Here is a 20,993-nt window from a genome sequence, read left to right on the forward strand (position 1 = left end):
ATCATGCTAGGGCTTATTTTTGGGATTGATCTGATTTTCGGGGAATTTACCGTACATTGAACTAATAATGCATAGGCAGTTGTTAAGTTAGATGTAAATATGGGAATTTTGGTTAGAGATCAATAGGATTTTTTAATAGACCCAGACTTTCTGTATCTACAAGTGATGGGCATGGTGGCGCAATCAAAATGCAGTCTGCATTGACTGCCGCATATGAAGGGTTAAACAGCAGAGGTTGCTCCGATCATCCCTGTTTGAGTTGAGCTGCTGCTTGGTATTGTTACTATTGCCCCCCTCCTGATTGCACATGTAAAGTAGGTGTGGGACGTATTTATTAGCTGTAAGCTGGTGAAAGGAGACTTTTGTGGCTGAGATGGCAGGAGCTGTATGTGCTGATTTTCGAAGGATTTTACCATGTTCATTTCTAATGGTGAAATCTGCAGTGAAAAATTTGCAGCATAAATTGAATTGCTGTGGATGTAAAATCCAAACAAGCGGGTTGATTTCTCTCCAGATTTTGGATGTTATTTTTTACCCAGTAAGTGGATGGTTTATGTTTTCAGCTCTGAAAATTCATATTGCATCCACCCCATGTGACAAAACCCCAGAGTCTTTTCTGGTGTCGATCAATATCAATAAAGCCTAATGTCATCTATTGTGATTCAGTGTTACAGAAGAATAATTTTGGTGGTGATGGGGGTTGGGGAGTGTGAATATTTCTCTGCTCTGTATATTTCTGTGATGAGCTTTAGTTCCTATGATTTGCTTTGTTTTTTGAATGAATAAGATTTTTTTTTTTCAGTGAAAAATATGAGTAGAAATGTTTTTATAATTTTTCTCAGTAATTACAGATTTATTAACATTCTGTATTGCTTATTTATACCAGATGCAAAGAGTGGATTTTAATTTTCCTGTTATCACAGAAATATTTTTTTTATAGTGTATATACTGTAGCATGGCTAAAGGGTGTGTAGTCGATGGGAGGTATGTGCCACATAAGTGCCTTGTTGCTGTAATGTAGCCCGGAGTATTTCTTGATTGTATATTACCATGTATATATGTGTGTTCAGGACCTGTGGTGATGTCAGACCACATGGCTAATCATGTGATGGGTTACTGGGTGTGGTTAGCTTTATATAAGACAGGCTGATCCTTAACACAGGGGGGATATGTGTGGAGCTGCTACCCTCCAGTGTGTTAGGCTCCAGCACTGAGCCTGAAGGAATGGACAGTTGTTTTTCCCTTTTGCCTGAGTTAAAGGCTATTTGTTTTTTCTGTTTATGCTAAACTGGTTTATGAAGCAATAAACCCTTGAACTTTTGTTGGAACCTGCCTCCTAAGTGTCAGCCGTCGCACCTGAGTGAAATCCCTACAATTGGTGGAGAATGCGGGCAGCGTTCCCAGCGGAGACGAAAAATCTGTTATTGAATGTCCTGGGTCAAGTCTGTTGTAAGCCAGCCGGGGAAAATGGAGGAACTGCTGAAACACTTGGTCCAGTCGCAGAGCCAGCAGGAGCAACGGCAGCAAGAGACCAACAGGCTGTTGATGCAGCAGATACAACAGAGCCAGCAGGAGCAACGGGAGCAGATGCAGCTTCTGGCAACCGCCATCCAGGGCAAGATGAGCGCCCCAACCCCAGGTCTGGCTGATGACACCCATGTCCGAAAGACGGTAAGACGCGCATTGCAGAAAATGACCCCCGGGGATGATGTTGAGGCCTTCCTGACGGTGTTTGAGAGGGTCGCTGAGCGGGAAAAACTCCCGCCAGAGCAGTGGGCAGAGGTACTGGCCCCATACCTGACGGGAGAACCCCAGAAGGCGTACTATGATTTGACCTTGCAGGATGCCAAAGAGTATCACAAGTTGAAAGTCGAGATTCTCGCACGTTTGGGGGTGACACTGACTGTCAGGGCACAGCGAGTTCACAGCTGGGCCTATCACCGGGACAAACCGCCTCACTCTTAAATGTTTGATCTGTTGCATCTGGTCCAGAAATGGCTGCAGCCAGAGTCATGTACACCTGCACAGATGGTGGAACGGGTAATGATGGATCGGTTTGTGCATTCCCTCCCGAGGTCCATACAGACTTGGGTTGCCCAGGGTGATCCCCAGAATGCCGACAAACTGATCGGACTGGTCGAGAGATACCAAGGGATGGAAGGCTCCTTTGGGAGGCAGCCCGTGCTGTACTGGGGGTCCCAGAAAGCTGCTGAGTCCCAAAAAGGGGTGGCGCGTCCAAGGTCACAAAGGGCGGGGGAGGTGGTGCCCATGGTCCCTACGGGTGATATTATTTGCTGGAAGTGCCACGGGCCAGGACATATAGCTGCCCGTTGTTCCCAGACCACTGAGCAGATGGACTGCAGCATGGGACGCCGTTGTTCATACTATGCGTATCCTGCCTGCAGTGTGAACTCTCCGCCCAACGAGGGACCTCAAGCGTGTCCCGTAAAGGTGAACGGTCGAGCAGCAACGGCACTGTTAGACTCAGGGAGCTTAGTGACCCTGGTGAGGGCCACTTTCCCTCTCCACCTGCTCCCGGGAAAGAAGGTCGGCGTGCGGTGCATACATGGTGATGCCAAGGACTACCCTTTGGCCAGGGTGGACATTGAAACGGCATGTGGCACTGAGTCCCACATAGTCGGCGTCGTGCAGGACTTGTTGCACCCTATAATTATTGGCCGGGATTTCTGTCTGTTTTGGGATTTGTGGGGAAAAGGTTCTGAGCTCCCTAGCAAGAGTAGGGAACCAGTGGACCCTGGAAGGGTGTCACCACACCCAGAGACAGACAGGTTTCCTTTTTGTGTGCTGGTTGGGGAGGAGCATCCTGTCCTCTATCTGAGTAGGAAGTTGTCCTCGTCTGAAAAGAACTACTCAGTCGTTGAGAAAGAGTGTTTGGCCATAAAGTGGGCGGTGGACACGTTACGGTACTATCTGCTGGGTCGTAAATTCAGACTGATATCTGACCATGCCCCACTAAAATGGATGAGGGAAACAAGGGGTAGAAATGCTAGGGTCACCCGTTGGTTCTTAGCCCTGCAGGACTTCAGTTTCCATGTGGAACATAGGGCCGGAAAGCTGCATGGTAATGCGGATGCCCTATCAAGAATCCCTTGTTTAGTGGGGAAAAAGTGCCAAGCCCCACGGCTTTAGGCAGAGGGGGAGGTATGTAGTATGGCTAAAGGGTGTGTAGTCGATGGGAGGTATGTGCCACATAAGTGCCTTGTTGCTGTAATGTAGCCCGGAGTATTTCTTGATTGTATATTACCATGTATATATGTGTGTTCAGGACCTGTGGTGATGTCAGACCACATGGCTAATCATGTGATGGGTTACTGGGTGTGGTTAGCTTTATATAAGACAGGCTGATCCTTAACACAGGGGGGATATGTGTGGAGCTGCTACCCTCCAGTGTGTTAGGCTCCAGCACTGAGCCTGAAGGAATGGACAGTTGTTTTTCCCTTTTGCCTGAGTTAAAGGCTATTTGTTTTTTCTGTTTATGCTAAACTGGTTTATGAAGCAATAAACCCTTGAACTTTTGTTGGATCCTGCCTCCTAAGTGTCAGCCGTCGCACCTGAGTGAGTGAAATCCCTACAATACATATTTGAGGATTACAGCAGTTCTTTCCTTTGATACTGGCAGTATACTCAGCAAATATAAAATGGAAACCTATTTAACTCCATTACCATTTTTGCTGTTTGCTACTTATTTTCTGGTTCCCTTTATTAATTAACTAATTTATTTATTTATTGCAATATAGAAAATAATTACGTGACGTTAGTTCCTTTTTGAAGTGTTGTTTTTTACAGATCTATTTTCTGTGCTCTTTTGACTTTGAGTGCACATCAATTTGCTGATGTAAAAGGACTGGGAGCTTAATTGACGTTTTTCTACTTTAAAGGAGACTTCTTTTCATGACAACCTCTTTTTCAAACTGAGCCAGGTTGCAACGATATTCAAACCATACCAACATAGTATTAATAATCAGCCTGTCCGCTGAATTTCAGTCCTTGTAAAATAAAGATAGTCCTAGTCAGCCAGAGTGAAAGTGGTTTTCTGATCGGGTAATAAAGGGGAGTTCTGAAACCTCATACTCAGACTAGCTCCTAAAAAAGTGTTTATACCCTCTAGTTATCTGTTGGCTCATTTGGCTGACAGCTATTTCTCTCCCCTCCCTATAACACATCAACTCTGAGTTTTCTTGTTTTCTCTATGGGGAGAGTAGAGTAAGCAGCTGTCAGACTCAGATAGCAGCGGCCTTGAGAATAAAAGGATCAGATGAAAAATCAAACGCCCAATCCTTAACCTCCATTGACATAATTGGTAGGGCGCTATAAACATTACATGGTCAGCTGATCCCGGTGAAATTGGAGGGTTTTATGTAACATGTATGGTGGCCTTGAATCATACCGGTCAACAGTATCTGACTGGAATAAGATTTGTGGTGCACGTGAAGACATACGCCACTTTGATCCTTATCTAATTCATTAAGAGGCATGCACCTCTTAATCAGGCCCCTCACACTCCATCACTTCATCAAGATCAGCTGGTCTCATGCCAGTCTTGATGAATCTGGGCCATTGCTTAAAATCTAGCTGGTGACCAATGAAATGGTCATCCGGTCCACTGGCTTCTCCCTGCCCTGTTCAAGTTTGGTGACGGGTATCTCCCATTACATAAATCTAGCTGGGCAGGGCAGGGCAGGGAGAAGTTGGTGGGTAACCTCACATGACTGTTCTACCTTAGATAGTTCTCAAACTCTGCTTTAACAGTAGCTTAACGAGGATGATCGATTCATGCTTCTTGTGATTTGTCTTTCAAGCAAAATAAAACCAACATTAGAGCTATCACCAGCACCTTATATTACTTGTCTGTTTCCAAGAGTTTTCTGTGCTGCATGAAATAGGAGTCGAAAAATATGCAACAGCTAAAATGATATTCTACATTATGTAACCGAAAGTGGAGCTTTACCTTTACTTAATGCCTTTTGCACCCAAGGAGAGCGATGCATCATTATATTTTATCTCCAGATTTGTACATGATTTCTTCTACTCTCATTACTGTTGTGGCTGGAAAGAATGTGAATTTGTGGAAGTGAAAATGTTTTTCAGTTAAATGTCTCATCAAATGGAAAATCTGGAAAATTTCTTTTTCTTGAAGAGTGTTTTGTGATTTTGCAATTGTCAGACAATGACAGACAATGCTTTCATCTTTCATTTTAAATGAAACTGTAAGTTCTCCCCAAAAACTGATTGTATTGGACAGTTTCTTCTCATCATGCAACCTAAAAGCAAGACAAATAATTCAGTAAATGAGAAGATACACAAATCTATGTGCCCCTATGGCCGGCTAGAATTGGTGTATGGGATAAATACAGCCATGTATGGGACAATGGTACAGAAGGGTGTGTGCACACAGTGGGTCCGCTACAAAAAAAAGTTTTTAAAAATCACTTAAAAATGCTAGGAAGACTCCTCCTATTCATTTCTACTGTAAGACCACTTTACTGCTCATACGTTCAGTGTTTTAGTAGTTTTTTTTTGTATTACTATTTTTTGTATGTAAAACCTAATTAAAAAAAAGAAAACATGGCAGTATTTTGAACTAGTTTGTCATGGAACTAGCTCAAAATTAGCCAATGTTCAATAAAAAAAGCTGCAAAAAACAGTTAAGGAACTTCAACATTTCTTCAAAACTGCTTCAGAACATTAAAAACTCCTCCAAAAACATTACATATAAAGAGTTTTCAAAAATGGTTTCCATTAGAAAACTCGTATTTGAGCACCTCAAAAAAACAATCTGTATATTCCCAAGAGCATTTTTTCAGCTAGTGGTTTTATGTTCGTTTTGGAATACGAATTAGAAGAGGCTCAAGGTAGTAGGATCTTCACTGGACTCTGGACCGGCCGCCATAGACTACTGACAAGTAGACTGAACCACGATCCTGTGAATCTCTTTGCTCAATCCTACTTAGAAGCAGTTTCTGGAATGAAATAATTTCTTAAGCAAATTTCGTTTTCTTTTTAGTTTCTTACAGACATTTTATAAGTGTACAGTTTTAGAGTTAACTGTGTAAAGCAGAAGAACATGACTGCGTGAGGAGACCCATGGAATAATTACTTAAATTATGCAATGAAGATGATAGGCCTTCAGAGAAAAATCTAACAGACTGTTCTGGTTTTCAGTGATTAAGCCTCGCAGGGAGCAAAATATTGTCCGGTATTGAACTTGTAAAACAGAGCTTGGATTTATCAGATGTGCACTTCTGAACCCATCATCATTCAATCATTCTCTGGGAAACTAGGCCAGGCCCTGCATAGCATGTACCTAAGCTATAAAGCCTTGTTCTTGTTAAGTCAATTTCAGAGATCTCACATAATCGGTACATGACAATAGCAAGTCCACAGATCTAAATATCCCATGATGGTGTCATCTGTGCAAATGAGGAATTTCTTATTTAACCGAGTCAATGTGGTTAACCATACACCCACATAACCTTACAAGTGTAAGTGGGATGTGAATGTCCTAACCGTTTGCATCATGGAGTGAAATATGAGTTTTAATAGTCTAAAAAAAAAATATGTTTACAGCTTATCTTCTCTACAAGGTGATAGCGAAGAGCAACTACCTCATCTAGCCTTCTTTCTGAGTGTTTGACAATGTACACCAGCTTTCAAGGTTGCAGCGTGGGCACAGCAAAAGCTTTTTCTACTTTTTTTTATTATTATTGGTCTTGTGTTAAAAAGCTGTTTCGACTGACTTGAAATAATGTTAATGGCAGATATATTGTTTTCATAAGGCAGCCATATATGAAGCTATACATTAATCCATAGGAAATGATTGTTGATCTTCCTTGCCCTCCTTTTCATTCGTCTTCGTTTTGTTCTTCTTCTTGTTCTTTTCCTTTTCTTGTTTCTTTTTCTTCTTTTTTTTCGTAATTTTGATACCTAAGGAATAAAAATTCCTATTGCTGGCTATTTTGCTTTGTCATTTTTATAGGCATTGTACAACCATATACAAAGGCAACAATTCATCAACACCTTCAGTTTTCAAGCCGATCTTGTATGGTTGAGTGGTGGAGCCACTGTGTGATATTTTAGAATGTTTGGCTTTATTTGTTTCTCTTTTCCTTATTTTAGAGTTTGTCTGAAAATCTGATGTAGTTTTAGGTCAAATTTATACTTCCAAGCACCACTGTACCTTTATAGTGATTGGCACATCATTTTTCTTACATAAAACTCCCATATAGAAACAGGTTAAAACGATGGTCTTCTGTTAGCGTGCAGCCACCGCTCTGGTCTAATGCATTCTGTTTTTACATTATTCCTTTGTGTAGAACCTTCCCCATTTCCACTTTGAAATATACAATTTCCCAGTCTTGGATGCAATGTTAGAACGGCTCTCGGCTTTCTTGATAACTGGAATATTTTGTCAGGTCTTTTCCAAGCTCTCGGTGTGCCAGCATGCAACCAATTCAGTATGACAGTATTAAATTAACTGAAAAATATAGTAGTGATTGAGTATACTGGTTTGGCATAGAAATGTATGTATTTCTACACAGAATTTGTGTAATGGGTTATGTTGTATGATTGAAAACTGTGGTTTCAAAAAAGACAGTTATGGATTCTGTTTTAATGAAGTGTCTTTTAGACTCGTGGAGCTAGAGTGATAATTGATATGACCATTCTATTTCACTTGGGAAATGGCTTCTCCATAGGTCACTGGCACAGTCAATTATTACAGTAGGCTGCCCTGGGAAACCCAAGATAGCAAACATGGACGTCGGTTTATAGCTGTGCACCTCAACAGGTGTCCCCATCTTCTATCAAATGAATTATGCATTGGGATGTTGGCTGTAAGGCTTTGTTTTTGCTGTGTTTTTTTAATGTCAGTTTTAAGCTGCATTTACAATACCAGCAAAGGCTATGAGAGTTCAGCATCTCATACACACACATTGTTTTTTTTTTTTATTTCCTGACTGATTTGCAAATTGCAGCATGTCACTTCTTTCAGCATTTTTGCAGCATTTTTTTCACCCATAGAAAGTAATAGGTAAGTGCAAAAACGCAGGTATCAGATTTTGCTGCGTTTTTGGTGAAAAAACCTAAGTAAGTTGGATCACATTTTTGGGGGGTGTTAAACTTTATCAACATGCACAAGAGACAGTAAAAACGCAGCAAAAGCTCAGCAAAACCTGCTTTTTGTAAGCTACTTCTTTACTTCCAAGAGAGCAAGTTTTGCCTGCAGAGAAAAACGCAGCAAAAACCCAGGGTGAACATACGGTAGCTTAAGTTTTGTGTAATATCTCTGATCAGAAACGTGTTCTTCCACAACATACAGTTAGGTCCAGAATCTTTGTGATTTGGACTCTGCATGCCACTATTTTTTAATTACAATGAATCAGCTGAGATGCCATTGAAGTGTATACTTTCAGGTTTAATCCCTTTATCCCTCACGCCTGTTTTCACCTTCATGACCAAGACAAATTATACATTTCTGACCAGTGTCACTTTATGGCATAATAACTCTGGAACACTTCAACGAATCCCAGTGATTCTGAGAATATTTTTTGTAACATATTGTACTTCATGATAGTGGTAATAAAAATTGTTAGATATGGCTGGCATTTATTTGTGGAAAAAATCAGAAATTTGCCCGAAATTTAGCAACTTTAAAAATTAAAATTTTAATGCCCTTAAACCTGAGAGTCATATCGCACAAAATAGTTAATAAATAGCATTTCCGACATGTCTACTTTACATCGGCACAATTTTGAAAACATAATTTTTTTTGTTATTATGTTAGGCCACATTCACACGTTCAGTATTTGGTCAGAATTTTACCTCAGTATTTGTAAGCCGGTCACAGCTGCTGGCTCACATGCTGTCACACGTGTAGCAGCGTGGGAACCACGGCGCTGTGATCGGCGATAACCTGTAAAATTCCGCCGATCAGAACCTGTATTTCTCGTATGACAGCACGGGAAACACCAGATGTTCGAGCCTCCCATTCATTTGAATGGAGTGCGGGTTCGAGTTCTGGTGCCGTTTGGCCAGACTCGAACATCCACTGTTCCGCCCATCATTATTCTTTATTAATTCAAGTCAACAGAGAGAACAAGTGTTAAACGTTTATAGAGGAAATAAGTTCAGTAGGGGACATCCTATTTTTTTTTGGTAGGGTATTTTTTAATATTTCATGAAATACTCTGAACAAAAGGTTTCCTTATTTTAGTGTAACTGTTGACAGATTGGTTCCATTTCCTTGAATAAGTCTAAAATGCACTGAACTGCAATACCAGACACAGTCACTACCAATTGTGTGGCGCTGTGTCTGATCAGAGCATTTTAGGTTTATTCAAGTAAATGGGACCGAACTGCTTTACCAGGCACAGTCACACGAAGAAATACCGTACTATGCCTGGTGAGCAATGAAGGAAAGATTGAGTGAGGGCTGTTCATATTACAGACCTGAACCCCCATGAATATTTTTCATCTATAATAAGGGCCATTTTATGGCTACTTTACGTACAGATGACTCTTTAGTGTTTTGTGTTTGCTTTATATTGTACAATATATTATATGAAAGAGCAAATAAGGAAAGGTGCAACAGAAACCAGCAACCAGCCATTCATTAAAATGAGCGAACATTTAAAAATCTCTTGGCTACCTATGAATGTAAAGTATGCTGGTTTTATAAAGCCAGGCGCATGAGTCTATGCAGGTAGTCATGTAGCAATTATTGAATTATAAGCTAATTTAAACAAAATTAACCTTCCCACTGGTCTGTCCTATGTAAAGCAAATTCTGTGTTCTATTTCGGACCATATTTGTCCACGAGGAAAGGTGCCCATACACCTTAGATGGCTGTCATCTGAATGCTTATTCAGCCAACAACTACTGTATATCTCCAGACTCCCCCATATATATGAATGTTGAGCTTAAATGAGCACTTGTGCTTTTAATGGGGAGAGTGGAGTAGGCCGTAAGACCCATCTGACAGTGCCTCGTCTTCCTGGAGAATTAGGTGTTTGAATTCGGGAAGAGTCAGGTGGCCCCAATATATTGAGTGGTCAGTTGGTCCCACTAACTTCTGTGGGTTCTGTCCTCTAATGTGTGAACATGCCTGAAGTATACAATCCAAGATAGTCATAGATTAAAAAAATAGTCATCCTCAAATAACGATTAAAGTAGCTGTACAGTGATATAAGGAACTTAACCCTATACAAATCATACTAGCACTGTGCATTTTAATAGTTAAAGTGCCGGAAAAAAAATCAATCTTAATTCACTTTTAATCCAAATGCAAAATAGGGGCTTTGGTACACCCTTAGTGTGTCCATAGGCTCATTAGACCATTACAACCCCTCATTTTGCATTTTTTGCTTTTTTCTCACTTGCCCAATGTGAGTGCTGCTTGAACTAAGCAATCATGTCTGCAAATGAGCACTGACACTGCCTTGAGCCCGGCTGCATGCGCACAGTGTGGGTGGACGCATTCTCCTCCCATGCTCCTCTCTGAGGCAACGCAGTCACAACACTTTCAGGTGGTGTATCAATGTACAAGTGGTGGTAGCAGAGAGGAGCCAAGGAGGAGATCACTCCTATCCACACTGTGTGCGCATCGGTAGGCTCATGCAGTGTCAGTGTGCATCTGCAGACACACACGTTCTAAGAGAACGCTGTCAATCAAATGCAGAGAAAGTCCCTAAATTGCAAATTGAGGGGGCGTAACAGTTTTCCGAACCCTTGATCATGAACTGGTGTACCTAAACCACGTGATTTGCATATGAATTAACATAAGTTTCTCAGGCTTATTACCACTAACATGTACAGTGCTATATAGGGCCACTATATCAATGTACAGCTAGTTTAACAAGCATACGACATCAAAAGGGGAACTGTCAGCGATCCGGACATGTTTGTTTTAGTAAATACATTAATTCCCCATGAAACAACAATTTCTGAGAATCTTTTATTCATAATAAATGTACAATTTCCGCTCATTCCTCCTGAATATTTACAAATTGACAACTGAGCGTTACCATTCCCATTGTCAAAGGGGTGTGTCCCTATACCATGTGACAGTGTCAGCACTGATTGGACAGTATATAGTGACGCACCCTCTGCTAACAGCGGCCAGTCATCAATTTATTCCGAAATTTCTAAAAGAAATAACCGAGGAAGCTATGTAGAGTTATGAGAAGTTATTCTCCAGAATGGTCACGTGATATAGAATGTGAGCATTTACTCTTGCCGGCATTTCAGGAGAGGTGACACAGATCCTCTTTAAGAACAGGATCGAGACAACAAACTGCTATTTAAAACTATTCCACTTGTGATCATTTTAAGAAAGCTATTTATTATTCATAAATAGGCTAAAATTAAGCCTCCCCCGTTGCCTTTGTTGCTACGGAATAATCCCCACTAAATACCTTTCCATCGTGTCCGCGCATGTATGTGGTGTATGTTTGTATTCTTTATAAGTGACATTATGTAACACTTAATCCACAGATAATCCAAAGCAGCAAGGCTCTAATTGAGAGCGCGGATGTTGTTTATGAGAAGATCGTGCAGTGCCAGAAGACTGGTGAGTGAAATTACTGGATTACACCAACTTTTACTGTGTTAGTTATTGATTGTTATAATGTTGTTACAAAAACCACACACAAGGCCTCCTTAAGTCCTCCATGATCTTTCCCTGATCGTTACCTATTTTCATCAGCATTTTGGATCCTATTTTCATCAGTGTTTGGTTGAATCGTGTGTCCCATCAAGAAAAAACTGACTGAGGTTTATAAAGCTTCTCCTATTGTCGCAGACTTTTAGACTTAGAAATAACAGGTGCTGTCATTGCACCTGTTAGTACTAGGCTATGTGCACATGGAGCGCCCCCAGACGCAGTGCCGCGGGGTACTCGGTACCGGGCTTCTCTGTCTCAGTTCTGGGGTTGTCATGGTGGCTAGACCCGGTCTGTGACCCTGCTAAGGGGCGTCCAATGAAAGTTGTAAGTGGTGGTGCAGGTCGCGATGAATAACGAGGACACAGGGTTGCAGTCTTTTTACCTCTTTACTGAAGGCTTCAAGGTCCTCAATCCAGAGTACAGTTAACAGGGCTGTCTGAGACCGGCCGGTCCGATGGCACCTCCAGAGTTCCCTTTGCAGGTGGAAATCTGTGCCTACCTTCTAGCGCCTGTGTGTTGTAGTACTTCCCTGCTGAGCACCACGGGATAGTCCTCACAACTGTTGTGTCTGTTTCTGATGTTCTTTCCCACAACTTATATCTGTTCTTATGTTCTTCTCCGTCCCCCAGATGATATGGATAGGACGCACCCGTATGACGGGTAGGCCTGGAGTTCTTCCGGGACCCTAGTGACGCCCCCCCTCCCACAGTTGCCCCCTATGTCTGCTTAGGTGATTTAGGTGAGACAGCCAACCTATAATTAACTGTCCTGCCGTTGGTTTGAAGTAATGCTTGGAGCTCAATACTTCCTCGGCGTTCCGGCCACCGGCTACGCGCCTCAATAGGATGTTGCCTCGATCTTACAGCACGAGTCCTACTGGTGTTTTCTCCTTTTTGCTTTGATCTCATTTCTCACTCTCCACAATAAACCTCGCTTCTTGTCCTTTCTTGAGATACCGCCGCGATGTAGTGCAGGCGCGGTTCCTTAACGTTCTTTCCTGTTCGCTAGGCCTCTGTCAGGATCCCACCCCTGACAGGGACCCCCCTGAATCTTCCCCTGCAACACCCTCTGCCACAGGATGTTGCCTGGTTCCAACCCAGTCAGCTTCTGTCTAACTTTCTATCCAACCCCCAGTTTTACCAGATTGTGAGGAGTGGCCTAATACATAGCGCCCTTAGCTCCCCCTGGAGGCCAGACTATGAAGTGTATTGGTGTCTGTGATACCTGGTCAGGTGAACTCCTTCAGTGCCATCAGACGTACCATCACTCCCCTTAGCGGCGGAGCATCAGTATTGCAACGACCAGGACTCTGGGGCGCTGCACACACGTTCAGGATTTCTGGCAGAAATTTCCTGAGCAAAATCGGACATTTTCTGCAAGAAATCCGCATGCGTTTTTTTTGCGCGTTTTTTTCGCATCTTTTTCCGGAGCTTCCCAATGCATTAAATAGTGGGAAAAACGCAAGTAATCCGCAAAATTAATGAACATGATGCTTTTTTACCGCGATGCGTTTTTTATTTTTTTTTTGCGGAATGCATTCTAAATGATGGGATGCATAATGTATGCATTTTTTATGCATTTTTATAGCGAAAAAACATGGAAAAAACCGCAACGTGTGCACACAGCCTAAATGAAGGGCTTGCTGGAGTTGGATGTGTCAAATTTAATAAGAGACTGCTGCCAATTAATAAATTCAGCGCACCTTCTCAGTGGTGTGTGTCCCTGACTGGGGTAGCATTTGTGGCATAGAAAACGATGCCATTTTGCAGAATTTGATGGTTGTGCATGGACACGGCCCATTCTACCCTAGCTCCTACTGCAAACATTTTGCGTCTCTTCAAAGTGTTTTATGCCTTATATCAGACCAAAACACTTTAAATCTTTTCAGCTCATCTCAACCGATGCGTTAAAAAAATGAACAGGTTTTCTAGGATTGAATAAGTGTCTCCAAATCTGCATTGTGGTTTCTATTGATTGATCCATCCTTGTACTGCCGATACCAACGAAGCCCTTAGAGCCCCCGTTACACGTACAGTGGGGTTTGTCAGGATTCCGCCATAACGGGAGTAGCGCTGCATGCTGTTCTCTTCCGGCTGTCAGAGGCTCCAAGAGGAGCAGCCAAAGCTAATCTGAACAGGGCTCTAGTAATAATGATAGAATGTGCCCACGCTTCGTTATGTAATACTTGTTGTAATGTTCTGCTGCCGTCTTTGGAAGGCATAGGGACCTTCTCTATGAAGCCGTGCAGAAAAATATTGGCAATTTTACTTGTATTTAGCACTTCATCAAATTATTTGTTTGTTTACAAGTAAAGAACATGGCTTTTAAGAAACTGTGAGCCACTGGCAAACACTAGATGATGGACACCATTAGGAAATCGATGAACACCATTCTAAGTCCCGAGTCTTTCAGCGCTGTTGGAGCCAGACATGTCACAGATCAGTCACAGCTTGAACTCGGTATTTTGCTCCTAAAGCAAAATACAAAAACTGAATTCCTAGATAATGGGACAGTGTAATTGTAAGTGATCAACCTAGATCCCCGGGTCTAATGTAACATGTGGCCACCATTATGTCTGCACAATCAGGAAAGGTTGTCAAATACTGTAGCTACTTAAGATCAGTCAGTGGGAAATCTGATTAATCACCTAAATATTTGTGGCAGAACTAGTTGTTAGAATTAGCTAGAAATCAATGAGCTAATTGTCCATCTTTCTTTCTTTCTCTTTATTCTTCTAGTTTTGTTTATCGGAACTTGTGTTTACTTGAATAAAAAGAAGGAAAGGAGCCATTATCTAATGGATGTGGAAATTGGATAAAAACATTTGGTATCCCTCAGTAATGAAGGAATATTAAATGTTTTTTGATAAACTCTTCATCAGTTCTTCATAGGCATAGGGAAAATTAAGTTGTATTTTCCCTGCAGACGCTCACTTCCATTCATCGGGGCGGTACAGTCACTGCTCCCTAAACAGTGAGTGCATTGTAATCACTCCTCTGTCACATTGATTGACATCCAGCTCTGCAGTATATGTGCAGAGTATGTGTGCAGAATTGGCTGTCAGTGTGGTGTGGAGTAAGTACAGCATCACCGCTTCCTGCAGCCGCTTGCTTCCAGTTATCAGGGTGGTTGAGAGAGCGGTGATGCTGTATTCAGTTTTCATCAGTTCAAGTTCATGTAAAGAACAGGCCTACAACTGTGAACATTTGGTTTTCTTTTTATGGTGAAGCAAACAATAGGACAAATAACTGAAAACTTCAGTGTGCATAACTATTCACCCCAATAAAGTCAGTACTTTGTAGATCCTCCTTTTGCAACAGTTACAGCTGCAAATCACTTTGGATAAGTGTCTATGAGCTTTCCACTTCTTGCCACTGTGATTTTTGCCCATTACTCACGGCAAAACTGCTCCAGCTCCTTCAAGTTAGATGGCTTCCTCTGGTGAACAGCAATCTTCAAGTCTGACCACAGATTCTCAATTGAATTAAAGCTGTCAATAGTCCACTCCAAAACATTTACACATTTCCCCTTAAACCACTTGAGTGTTGCTTTAGCAGTATGCTTTGGGTCATTGTCTTGTTGGAAGGTGAACCTCCATCCCAGTCTGAAATTACTGACCAACTGAAACAGGTTTTTCTCAAGAACATCTCTGTACTTCGCATCATCCTCGACTTGGAACATTTTCCCTTTTTTCCTGACCTTTCCTGCTGTTTCTGACCTCACCTGCTCCTGCTGTCTCTGTCTTCGCCTGCTCCTGCTGTCTCTGGCCTCGCCTACTCCTGCTGTCTCTGGCCTCGCCTTCTCCTGCTGTCTCTGACCTCACCTTCTCCTGCTGTCTCTGGCCTCGCCTGCTTCTGCTGTCTCTGGCCTCACCTGCTCCTGCTGTTTCTGGCCTCACCTTCTCCTGCTGTCTCTGATGTCACCTTCTCCTGCTGTCTCTGACGTCACCTTCTCCTGCTGTCTCTGAAGTCACCTTCTCCTGCTGTCTCTGACGTCACCTTCTCCTGCTGTCTCTGATGTCACCTTCTCCTGCTGTCTCTGACGTCACCTTCTCCTGCTGTCTCTGACCTCACCTTCTGCTGCTGTCTCTGACCTCACCTTCTCCTGCTGTCTCTGACCTCACTTTCTCCTGCTGTCTCTGACCTCACCTTCTCCTGCTGTCTCTGACCTCACCTGCTCCTGCTGTCTCTGACCTCACCTGCTCTTACTGTCTCACCACATCTTTTCACACAAGAGCTGAATTGTTAATACAGTGTCAAAAGGCATCATAACTGAATGAAGACTTACCGTATTTTTCAGACTATAAGACACGCTTTTTTCCTCCCAAAATATGCAGGAAACAGGAGGGGGGGGTGCGTCTTATAGTCCGGATGTATTGGTTCTGGCTGAGGTGGGGGAGCGGTATTAGAGGAGCAGCGGGTCACAGAGGCATTAGCCGGCGGCTCCGGCTAACTCCTATGCCCGCTGCTAAAGAGAAATGAATATGCACTGCAATGAATATTCATTTTATGCTGGCTTTCTGGTATGATTGATTGTCCCCATCCCCTTGCTGGCGTGATTGGCCCCCATCCAGTTCCTGGTATACATGGCCCCATCAGAAAAGATTTAAAAAACAAAAAAACATTACACTTATCTACACGGCGCTCCCTCGCAGCGTCCTGCTCCGGTGCCAGCAGCTGCTTAATGCTTGTAAGCAGCGCATGGCGGGGATGTCAGGCGCTTCTCACAAACAAATTTTTTAACACTTTACAAAGACCGAATCTGTGGATATAACATTTACTCAAATGATCCCTGTCACACGGAGTGCCCATAGCACTCCTGCACGGGAAAGGGGGCACACTCCCCAACTACTAGAAATCCTATCAACTAACAAGAGCCTGATGCCCCATAGAACGCATGACACTCATTGCTGAACAAGTGTAAATTTATTAGTAAATAACATACATAAATATTTGAAACATATATTAACAAAATTGATGAGGACAAGGTGAATGACTCAGAAGGACAACCAACCACATAGGAACATACACAAAGTAAAGTAAGGGTTTTTGTCAATAGCCCAAGCAATTTATATCACCCAAGCAGCAAGATATAATGCTGGGTATGAGTGGAAAGAGAACCGAGGAGAGAATATCTAAAGGAAGTAGCAGCAAATGGCTTTGTACTGTGCCTATCCTAATCACTCCTAAGTCTCCCTAGTATTGCAACAATGCCCATAAAGTGCAATAGTAATTAAACGCTGTAACATCTATTGGGCTTACCCATGTGTGCTTCTGTGTGGTCAGTATCCAGCAAGAGGCCTGCTCCGGTGCCAGCAGCTGCTTAATGCTTGTAAGCAGCGCATGGCGGGGATGTCAGGCGCTTCTCACAAACAAAGCCCAGCTGCCGGAATACTCACCGGGACCGTTCAGCGCAGAGAGCTGTGAGTATCCATTCCTCTTCAGTAGCACGCACTGTCAGTTGCCTGCTTCCTGCTGCTGCGGCGGTCACGTGTGCCGATACTTAAGAGAAATTAATATGCAGAATATTCATTTCTCTTAAGTATCGGCACACGTGACCGCCGACAGGAGCAGGAAGCAGGCGTCTGACAATGCGTTCTGCTGAAGAGGAATGGATACTCACCATGATCTCTGATGAACACCCGGTGAGTGTTCCAGCAGCTGTGCTCTGTTTGTGAGCAGCGCATGACGTCACTGCCATGCGCTGCTTACAAGCATTATTGTAATCAGCTGCTGGCACCAGAGCAGGGCGCTGCGACTGCGAGGGAGCGGAGGAAGGTAAGAGTAATGTTTTGGTTTTGGTTTGGCGACTCTGTCACCCCAATTTTCGCCTATAAGCTTCTGCCACCGCCATCAGGGGCTTATCTACAGCATTCTGTAATGCTGTAGATAAGCCCCCGATGTATCCTGCAAGATAAGAAAAACAGGTTATATTATACTCACCCAGGGGCGGTCCCGATGCGGTCCGGGTCCGATGGGCGTCGCGATCTGGGTCCGGCGCCTCCCATCTTCATACAATGACGTCCTCTTTGCTTCCTACCTCGGCTCCTGCACAGGTGTACTTTATCTGCCCTGTTGTGGGTAGCGTAAAGTACTGCAGTGCGCAGGCGCCGGGAAAGGTCAAAGAGGCCCGGCGCCTGCGCACTGCAGTACTTTGCTCTGCCCTCAACAGGGCAGATAAAGTATGCCTGCGCAGGAGCTGCGGCAGGAATCAAAGAACAGGACGTCATTGTATGAAGATGGAAGGAGCCGGACACGGATCGCGATGCCCATCGGACCCGGACCGCATCGGGACCGCCCCTGGGTGAGTATGATATAACCTGTTTTTCTTATCTTGCAGGTTACATCGGGGGCTTATCTACAGCATTACAGAATGCTGTAGATAAGCCCCTGATGGCGGTGGCCGCATCTTATAGGCAAAAATTGGGGTGACAGATTCCCTTTAATCTTTTCTGATGGAGCCCTGTATACCAGGAACTGGATGGGGGCCAATCGATCATTGATACCAGGAACTGGATGTGGCCAATAAATCATACCAGGAACAGGATGGGGGCCAATCAATCCTACTGGCAACTGGATGGGGGCCAATCAATCAAACATACCAGGAACTGGATGGGGGCCAATAAATCATACCAGGAATGGGATGGGGGCCAATCAATCAATCCTACTGACAACTGGATGGGGGCCAATCAATCAAACATACCAGGTACTGGATGGGGGCCAATCAATGAATCATACCAGGAACAGGATGGGGGCCAATCAATCATATCAGAATAAGAATGTGACCATGCATACCATGACTGGGATGGGGCCATGCATACCAGAATAAGCAAGGATGGGGCCATGCATACCAGGATGGGGATGAGTGTCATGCATACCAGGATATGGATGAGGGGACCATTGACCACGTTTTGCTTCAGTTTTTTTTCCTAATTTCCTCCTCTAAAACCTAGGTGCGCCTTATAGTCCGAAAAATATGGTACACTGCCAGTTATCAAGACATTGCACAGTCATTATTGTATCAGTATAACGTCTCTTCTCCAATCATTGGGTGCTGAGAGACACATAGCATGTCAGATGCTACAATAGAGAGGTGACTCTACAATGCCCAGAGTTTCCCATACACCGGTCCTATTGTAATTAATTTTTTTGAACAGAATAATTTGCAGCTATATACCAGTATTAGACCTGTAGGACTGCTTTTGGTAGAACTGTTTTATTATATTCGCTATGTACATATTGGTTCTACAGTGCCGTCTGTGTGTCATTACATCTTCATCTTTAATGTGCAGTTTTGCTGTTATCAGGAGAATTTAACATGGCTTTAAGAATCAGTTCTATGTGTTTTCTAACTCTGCTCTTGGAAATTGGTTTGATGTTAGAATTGAAGTTGGCAACTGATAGGGGTGATTAGAGCTGGAATAAATACGCCTTTGGGAACCATAATATTATACTGAAACGAGCATTGAGAATAATTGTAGCTGTGGCTGATTGATGGAGGATAATAAAGAATACAGATAAATTACACCGTGGAATCGCCCATGTGATCAACCAAATTTATTCCAAGGAAAGGAGAAGTGAAAAATGCTACGTGCCCTCACTTGACAGTTCAGTGAAAATTCAGTGTAGCATCTCTGATAATCCTACGGCACCGCCGCGAATCTTGCTGTCCCTCTGCTAATTCTGTGCCCCCCTGCTAATCCTGCAGGCCCCTGTGCTGTTACCGCAGGCCCCTGTGCTGTTACCGCAGGCCCCTGTGCTGTTCCCGCAGGCCCCTGTGCTTTTCCCGCAGGCCCCTGTGCTTTTCCCGCAGGCCCCTGTGCTTTTCCCGCAGGCCCCTGTGCTGCTCCCGCAGGCCCCTGTGCTGCTCCCGCAGGCCCCTGTGCTGCTCCCGCAGGCCCCTGTGCTGCTCCCGCAGGCCCCTGTGCTATTTCCCCAGCGCTTGTGCTAATTTTGTGGTAGCTCTGCTAGTCTTGCAGCACCTCTGCGTGTGGATTTTCAGTTACAGTAGAAAATGTGTGTGGATGTTTATTTGTTTGAGCTTGACAAGGAGAAGAATACATTTTCTGACTATATAGTCTTTTTTGGGGCAAAGGTTAAGGCCCCTTTAGAATAGCTGATTTGCGATTTGGAAGCTTATCAGCTGTTTACACAGAATGATCGTTAACACTATTATTCTGTGGCCATAAAATATCATGTTATTGGCAACACATCACCTGTTTACGTGGGATGATGTGCTGCCGGTACAGATGATTTTGACACCTTAACAATAATTGCACTCGAGGAAAGAGTGTTTTACTCATTCATCGGTGACTGACAATTATTTATAGATGAGACGATTTTGGGGAGCAAGCAGTCCTACAAACGCTCGTTCTCCAATGATTGACCTGTTAAAATGAGCCATAAGTTACAATGATCTGGGTGGTCCAAGGTTTATGTTGAATCGGTTTTTATTATGTTTTGAGCAATAAACAAATAACAATGGGTCATGCAGGACCAGCAAATTATAAGAATGAGACAGGGTAACATCGTATATTAATTCTCAATACCTGAATCATCCAAAAAACTGGGGATAAGGGAAAGGCAAAGAGGGGAGGGGGAGAGAAGAAGAAAAGGAGTGCCACATTTGTAAGACGGCAGCCATAGCTCAGGAACACATTTTCTGCAAGTTGTTAGAATCTTTAAATTCTTCCCATGGAATTTCAGCCGAAGACCCCGATTTCAGGAACGTTTTCTTATCACATAAAGAAATTACATTTTCTGCTGCCATTCCGACACTGATGGAGTGGTGGAGTACTGGCAACTGTAATGTTCATGTTCTCAATGGGAGGAGCAGAGAAAGCCACTGCCAGACAACTTTACCGGTGGCCCATTTCAGAAGGGTTAGGCATTCATATTTCAACTGTCCAACTCTGTCGGGGAAGAATCAGGAATCCCCTATACACATTAGATTGTCCCCCAATCCTGCTGATAGATTTATAGGCATATATGAGGCTGTTGAGCTTGCATTGTGAGATCCGCAACGGGTCCCTCTTGGGAATGTGTTGAACAGACAGCTGAATTTGGCCTTGAATCACAAAAGATTCTCACATCTTGTGCCTTTTTGGTTTTTTATTGACTTTTGAATATAATTATCTAAAGTGATTATTTTATGTAAAAGACAAAAATAGTTGGGATAAATAAAGTAATAATTGTGGATTGCCCCCTAATTTTTTTTTGTAATAGTAGCACAATGCAAAACAGATGTCGTCATAAAAAGGCTAACAACATCAATCGATCTAGTGGTTGTTCTTATAGGTTCCAGATGCCACTAC

General features: G+C 43.2%; 1 protein-coding gene across 1 annotated transcript in view; it reads left to right on the forward strand.

Moving 5' to 3' along the window:
* PLCL2 (phospholipase C like 2) overlaps window positions 1-20,993 on the forward strand; it is a 252,402-nt gene that overhangs the window by 192,403 nt on the left and 39,006 nt on the right. The window contains exon 5 of the mRNA XM_077268869.1: window positions 11,512-11,587. Within this exon, the coding sequence (XP_077124984.1) occupies window positions 11,512-11,587 (76 nt within the window). The remainder of the gene's footprint in view (window positions 1-11,511; window positions 11,588-20,993) is intronic.

Source organism: Ranitomeya variabilis, chromosome 6, assembly GCF_051348905.1.
Source record: "Ranitomeya variabilis isolate aRanVar5 chromosome 6, aRanVar5.hap1, whole genome shotgun sequence".
Taxonomy (NCBI): Eukaryota; Metazoa; Chordata; class Amphibia; order Anura; family Dendrobatidae; genus Ranitomeya; species Ranitomeya variabilis.